Genomic DNA, 6,916 nt, shown 5'->3' with positions numbered 1-6,916 from the left:
CTCCCTGAACCTCCACAAGGATGGTCTCCCAGATTCCAACCAGACACTTCTCAAATGAAACCCCTTTCTGGAAACCTTCCCTCCATCCTCCCCAGGCTGTAGATAGGAACCTGTGAGTCACCTCCCTTTCCTTCCTGATAGCCCCAGTCCATGGCCACGTCCTGTCCGGGCTGCCTGCTTCTGTGTTTCTACTCTGACCAAAATTTCACTCACTTCCAGGATGCTACCCAAGTCCAAACCTGCATGTCTTTCACCCAGACCTCTGAAATGACCTCCTCACTGCCCTCCTTGCTTCCTCTGGCCCAGTGATCAGCTCTTAAAACATAGACCAATCTCTGCACTGCCCAGCTCAGACACCTGGCAAGATGGCTGTGACCATCTCCCCACCCCACCCCAACTCACTTGCAAAGCCAGTCGTTGATGCCACGGTCAAAGTGCCTGTGGGAGGAGGGCAGATGAGTGTGAATCAGGCGGGAACAGGGCTCCAGGGCACATGGGAAGAGGCTAAGGGGAGGTGGGGATCCCAGGGTTGTGTACTCCGCCCCTTACCACTCACGTTTCGGCAAAGACGTAGAGGACTGTGATGCACTTGGGAGGCTGGGGTGGGTCCAGGTGGTCGAGGCGTGCCACGGTGTTGACGACGCCAAAGAGAACGGCTGCTTTCACCCAGTCATACACCAGGTTTGAGTAGGCTAGGCCAGCTGGGGACAGCTTGTTGTCATTGCTTGGGGGTTGTTGTGCTGGCCTCCCTTCCCCAGACCCCCAAATCTCGGGGAGGTGCTGAGCCTGGCCCTCCCCTTCTCACACAATCTCCCCAGGTCCTGGGGGAGGTCCTTGAGCCTAGACCGCCCCCACAGAGATCCCACCCCCTACTTCCTAGGCCCTGACCACCCTAGAAAGACCCTGTGGGGTTGTGGAAATCAGCCCATGGCCCCAGTGAAGTGGGGAGGGCCCTGTCCAATACCGCTCAGACCTCACAGGACAAAGCTAACGAGCCCCACGCCGTTCAAAGACTAAGTCCAACTCCTGCACCCTTGGATGGGCTCTGTGCCACCTCAGGCCGTCAGCCTCCCCAGCCGTGAGGCCTTGGGAACACAGAGGGTTTGTCTTCCTGGGGTAGTGGCCCATTCCCCGTTCCTGTTCTAGACCCCGCACACTCACCGAGGGCACTGTCTGGGAGGCGGCCGGCGAACTTGAGATCACCGGGAATGGTGAGAATGTAGAAGAAGTGAAAGAAGATATCCACGGCCATGATGGCCACCACGCTGAGGCCTGCCTGGGCCCGGATGTTCCACAGCTCGCCCTCCCGCCTCACCGGCTCCACCTGGTTCACCTGGGGGATACCAAGTGTCTGAGGGGGGAGGCCAGCCCTGCCAGAGGGGCTCTATCTGAACGGGGAGTCACCAACTGCCTGGGGATCTGAGGGTGAGGGGAGACTGGTTCCATTTGGCAGCCCTGCCTGCGGGTGGAAATACCAGCTGCTCTGGTATCTGAGGAGTGTTCACAGCCTGCCAGGGGAGACCCAGTCCTATCTTGCAAGCCCCACTTGAGCAGGAGGAGAGTCCTGTCTGAAGGAGGAGACACATCTCCATCCTGTGATCCCTGTCTGAGGGGGGAAATGTCCTGGGGTCTGAGGAAGGCAATCATGGCTTCACCCTGGAGTCCTGCCTGAGGATGGGGACCCAGCCTGCTCTGGGAGTCCTATCCGAGACAGGAGCCCCTGTCTGAGGAGGGAGAGCCAGTTTTGCACTGGGAGCCCACAGGGTATCCCCTCACCTGGGCGTGGAAGCGATCAAAGGTCATGATGGGCCCGAAGAAGAAGAAAGGCAGGTAGAAGTTGTACTTGAGCAGGTCAGCTAGGGAATAGCGGCGAGCAGGGTGGGCGCAGTTTTCCAGTGCAAAGCTGGTGCAACGCAGCACTGTGAAACCGCTGCCCCCTTGAAACAGCACCTCTTGAAGATCAAAAGTGCCTGTTACAAACCCGTTCTGGATGGGAGAGAACAGGCCGCCAGCTCACCAGGTGCCCCTTGTCTCTGGGAAGCCCACCCAGCCTCCCACAGGGGCACGGCCTGGTCCTGCCCCTTCATCTCTTCCAGAGCCAGTCAACATTAGCCATTCAGGGCCAATTCCTGTTAAGTGCTGGGACAGAGCAGAGAATGAGCTGCACACGTCCCTGCTGCGGTGCAATGCTTGGAGAGACTTGCGGGGTAAGGGCTTTGAATGGGGTGAGAGCTTTGGAGTCCTATCCCTGCACCTTCCACCCTTACCTCTCCCCAGTGCACACCTGCCAGGAGATTAGGGGGTCCAGCTTGAAGGAGGCCAGGCTGGCCATGCCGAGGCCAAGACAGAGCCAGGGCTGACCCAAGAGTGAGGCCACATAGAGGCTGACACAGTGGCCAAGGAGCAGCAGCAGGTACCAAGGGCCCATGGTGCCCATCACGGCCAGGGCCCCGTACGCAGCATACACCCAGGAGCGGAGCTGTGGACAAGGAGAAGGCCTCGTTTGCCTATCCGCCCACACAGGGCTGGGACCCCAGCATGGATTCCCACAACCCCTGTAGCCAAGGAAGAGCTGGACAGGAAGGCTGGCGTGTCTCAGGTTGTGCTCACCTGGGGGGCCACCATCGTGCAGAGCTTAGCGAACAGCACATGTCCGGAGAGGGCGAAGATGATGACATTTCGGAAGGAGGTGAACCACATCACCCATTCGAAGTCAGCCACGTCCTGGGGCAGCCCCAGGCAGGTTAAGGTGGGTGGGGGCAGGTGGGCTGGCACTCAGGCTGCTCAGAGTGCCAACACCGTCCCAGCCCCCACAGTCTTCTTATGCATTAGAAGACAGCCATGACTGGAGGGCCCTGCCTGCCCCTCTGAGGGAAGCAGCAGGGAGGGAGATAGGAATGAGGGGCTCCGTATGGGCTGCCCTGCCCCTCCATGCTCCCCCTTTCCTCAGCGCATTGCCTGACATTCCACCATTATTGCATTGTCCCCTGGAAAGCATGGTGCTGGTGGCCCCTGCTAAGGCACGTCTCGATTTATTTACTAAGTGAGCAGGGTCTGGGGCAGGCTTGCTATGGCCCCAGGAGGACACACAGGATGGGCCAGTAGAGAAACTGAAGGTGCTAAAGCTTAAGCCAGAGCCCCTCCCTCTTGTGAGCCCTTTGTTCCATGGAATAGGGGAGAGTCGGGAAGGGCTTGGGATTGGAGAGATCTGCCAGGGGTCGCGTACCCTAGTCGGGGACCCTTGGGGGACCTACCATCTTCCGACCAATGTATTCCCAGCCGGGTTGCACAGACTCCCGGAAGGCTTTCCTGTGGACCCCATCTGAGGACAGAGTGTGGCCTCAGGGGGAGGGGCCCCTTCACACCCCCCATGCTGCCCCTAGATGAGGCTGACCCCCACCCTGGGGGGAGGGGAGCCGGTCTGGGTCTCTCTCTGCCTCTGCTGCTCTCTGGGTCTCACCGTGTGCCTGGGGCCAGTTCTCCCTAAGTGTGTGAGCGTTTCTGTCTCTCTCTCTGTGGCTCTGTATACAGAACTCTGTTAGTGCCTCTGCATCTGTGTTTCCCTGCGACACCTGGCTCAGCCCAGACCCCAGGGCTGAGGGAATGCCCTGGGTCTGGAGCCTCCAAGGTTCTGGTCTTGCCGGTTGGGACCCTGAGGCCCCTAGGAGAGAAAGGGTCCCACCCCCTGCCCAGGGGCCCGGCTGTTACCTTGTGAAGCCTCCAGGAGGCCCCGGCCAGCATAGGCCAGGGCCCCACTCAGCACCAAGGAGTACAGGCCCAGCTCCGCCGTGGGCAATGCAGTCTTGATGCCCATAGCCTGGATGGGGCTGGGGGAGACAGAGTGGGTGAGGGCACTGCTGACTCCCAGTTCTGCCTAGTCCTCCCTCACGGTCCCCCACTGACAGAGTGAGGACCCCATTCTTGAGACTGCCCCTTCTGCCCTTTTGGGGTCTCATGCCATCATTCTCCCCCCCATCCTCAACTCCTTCCAGGACCCCGAATATCTGGTACCTCATCCTAACTGCTGCTGTAGCTCCCACCTTTCCCATTGAAGCTCTTGAAAGCATAAGCACTGCTCTCAGCCTGCCTTCCCCACCTTCACTGACTCCTCATACCCTGCGGGTACACTGATCCCCACCCTCAGCTTAAACTGCTCCTGCCAAAGCCTCTGAAGCCCTTCATGCAAAGACACTCCACTTGTATCACCTCAGTCACATTCCTGGCCCTCAGGGTCCCCATCCCCCTCAGTAAGCCTCCCTCAGCTCCTGACAAAGCCTCACCCCTCCCTGCCCCCTTTCTCTAATTCCTGCACCCTTCTGAGCCACTTTTACTTTCCGTGACCTCCCCAGGTCCGGCCCACAGCGCCAAGCTGCCATCCCTCTCATTCAGCACCCAGCCTTTCACTGACCCCCATGGCCCCAGCCAGCCAGAGCCCCAGCCTGCCACGTCCCTGGTCCCTGTCTGCGTCCGTGTCCACACTGCCCCACTCACTCAGTGCTCTGTGTATTCAGCCCTGGATGCTGGCTGGAGGCTGTGCTATTTGAAGAGGTGCCCTGGGGTAGCGGGAGTGGGGCCAAGAGGGCACCAGGGAGGGTGCTGGCTGCTGTCCAAGGTGCTGACCGGTATCAGGCTCAGGGTGAGCCTAGCCACTCCCTCCTGCCAGGGCCTAGCTCATCCCCAGGAGCTCTGCTGGGCCATCCCTGCGACCTCAGCTAGCACCTATTCCCTTTCCATCTAGCTCTAGCCTGGCCTTGGATCTTCCCAAGGGTCCCGTGGGTAACAGACCCAGGACCCAAATTAAAGGGAGGAACATGTCTTGGCACCCTCTCAGGCTGGGCCGAGCCAAGAGGTAGGTAGCTGGCATGGTTCTGTCTCCCACCCCAGAGCTTCTCCCAAATCTCCCTCACCAACTCTGAAAACAGCTTTCCAGGGCCCCCACAGTCAGCATTCTCCTTATTACATAGATGGAGGGGTCATGGACCAGAGAGGGACAGGGACCTGTCAAGGTCACACAGTGAAAGTGGGAAAGGATCAAGTGTTCTCAGTGAGGCTTTCTGGAGTCACAGATAAGCGATGACCATCCACTGCCCCCTGCCCACACCAGGGGGCTGCCGGGCCTGACTTCTGCATTGCTGGCCTGAGGGCTGAGGCGCCGGTGAGTTGGGGGAAGGGAGGCCCCGAGGATCAGGTTAATGGAGCAGGAGCTTGAAACCGGAGCACGGTGAAGAGCCCGCGAAATAGCTTTGTCAGCTGCCTCCGACTCGCCACTTTCCAATTTTAGCTCCCTATGGCTGGTGCGGGGTGTCCCCAGTGAGGCCTCTGTGAGCAGGGCTAGGGCTGGCCCCTGGCCTGGGACCTCTCCCAATAGACCCCCAGACCTGGGCCAGCTTGTGAACCCAGGGGTTCCCCCTACCCCCTGGTCCTGTCTGCCTCAGATACACCTGGGTTAAAAGTCTGCTCTGGGGCCTGAGGTCTGGGATGAGGGGCCTGGAGCAGGCTCCGAAGGTCTCAAGGACCCCAGAGTGGCTGCATCCCCAGCTGGCACTGACCTTGAGGAGGCTGTGAGGGACCCTGGCACACTGCCCACCTCGGGGCTTCTGGGTCTTGCGTCCGGCCGTGTGTCCGTCCGACCAGCTGGGTTCTGGGGCCACGGTGGGGTGTGTCCAGCCCTGGGGTCCCCACCCCCTCGAGGCTAGAGCGGTGAGTGGCGACAGCAGGAGAAGCGGGGGGAGGGTAGGGAGGAGGTGGCCTTCCTGGAGTGGAGCTGAGCAGAGTGGAGCGGAGCTGAGTGCTGCAGAGCTGCTGGCCACAGGGAGCTGCAGGGAGGATCCTGGAGGCGGGTGGGGTGGGGTGCGGGAAGGGGTGGCCAGTGGCCGGGACAGGGACACCCGGGCCTCACTTCAACCTGCTTCTCCTGGTCCATAGAGCCTGTGTCTCCCTTTCACTGCTAGCCAGGACTCCCCTCTTCCAGGAAGCCTTCCAAGTGGCCCCCGCTGGTCTCTCCAGGCTTGTGAGCCCTGCCCCTGCCACACAGACACACACACACACATACTCACACACACAGGCACACACTTTCACGCCCAGCTCCATGGACTGCATCCTGCACCTTTACATGTGAACCCCCGAGGGCTATCCCAGGGAAGACCATCTCGCCCCCTGCCATTCCATCGTGCTGAGAGTCCTGGCTGGCCAGGCATTGGTGCCTAGGGAAGGACTGATTTGCCTGGTGGGATTGGAACTGGCATGTGACATGTGGCCGAGGGGGCCCCCATGCTCCAGCCTTGTCCCATGGGGTGCTGTCCAGGTGAAGGGGTGCTAGCAGGGTTACTTGGCCAGGCTTGAGTGGGTACTTGGAGTGGCATCTCCTTGATGGCAGGGTGGAAGCAGACAGCCATGTCCCTAAACAACTGGGACTCCTCTGGGGGGAGGGTTGGGGTGGGGGGCAGGGCCCTCACTCTGTGAAGGGGCAGCCAAGGCCTTAGCCGGGCCTGTCTGATGGGGGTGGGGCTCCTGAAGGCCACCTCTGAGAGGAGAGGCACCTCCGTTAGTCCTCCTTTGGGATGACGGGGTACTGTTCACTGTGTGTGGGGGGCCAGCGTCTGGGGTCTGGAATTAGAAGGAGCTGTGTGACTTTAACAGTCAGAGGACAGATCCTGGAGCCCCTGCTAATCCCAACCTCAGTCATAGGATCAGGTACAACTCGGGGAAGGAGGGGCTGCTCCCCAGCCCCCAGCAGGGGCACTTCCAGGGCCTGAGCAAGGCCTGCGAAGGGGAGAGAGACCCTCACCCCCCACAATGCCTTTAGGCGATGAGCTTCCTCCCAAGCATATACGCTGGCCCAGAGGAAGAAACAAGGAGACCCCAGCACACATGCCCCACAGAATGACGAGAGGTCTGTGTCGCAGGTCCCTGACCC

The 6,916-nt window shown here is 60.4% G+C and overlaps 1 protein-coding gene across 5 annotated transcripts in view; it reads right to left on the bottom strand.

Moving 5' to 3' along the window:
- HHATL (hedgehog acyltransferase like) overlaps nucleotides 1-5,801 on the bottom strand; it is a 9,982-nt gene extending 4,181 nt beyond the window's left edge. The window contains exons 1-9 of one of the 5 annotated variants that reach the window (XM_019633443.1): nucleotides 5,588-5,801; nucleotides 3,709-3,827; nucleotides 3,255-3,322; nucleotides 2,611-2,724; nucleotides 2,285-2,479; nucleotides 1,777-1,986; nucleotides 1,162-1,333; nucleotides 557-701; nucleotides 403-438 (exon numbers count right to left, since the gene is read on the bottom strand). In XM_019633443.1, coding sequence (XP_019488988.1) covers nucleotides 403-438; nucleotides 557-701; nucleotides 1,162-1,333; nucleotides 1,777-1,986; nucleotides 2,285-2,479; nucleotides 2,611-2,724; nucleotides 3,255-3,322; nucleotides 3,709-3,814 — 1,046 coding nt within the window. In that variant the 5' untranslated portion in view covers nucleotides 3,815-3,827; nucleotides 5,588-5,801. Of the gene's footprint in view, nucleotides 1-402; nucleotides 439-556; nucleotides 702-1,161; nucleotides 1,334-1,776; nucleotides 1,987-2,284; nucleotides 2,480-2,610; nucleotides 2,725-3,254; nucleotides 3,323-3,708; nucleotides 3,828-4,408; nucleotides 4,557-5,549 lie in introns of those variants that run through there. The other 4 variants (XM_019633426.1, XM_019633439.1, XM_019633432.1 and 1 more) reach the window with 4 other exon arrangements.
- Between the last annotated feature and the right edge of the window lie 1,115 nt (nucleotides 5,802-6,916).

Source organism: Hipposideros armiger, unplaced genomic scaffold, assembly GCF_001890085.2.
Source record: "Hipposideros armiger isolate ML-2016 unplaced genomic scaffold, ASM189008v1 scaffold_18, whole genome shotgun sequence".
In the NCBI taxonomy this organism is placed as follows: Eukaryota; Metazoa; Chordata; class Mammalia; order Chiroptera; family Hipposideridae; genus Hipposideros; species Hipposideros armiger.
Note: the sequence above shows the minus strand (reverse complement) of the source record. Positions and strands in the feature narration are given on the sequence as shown.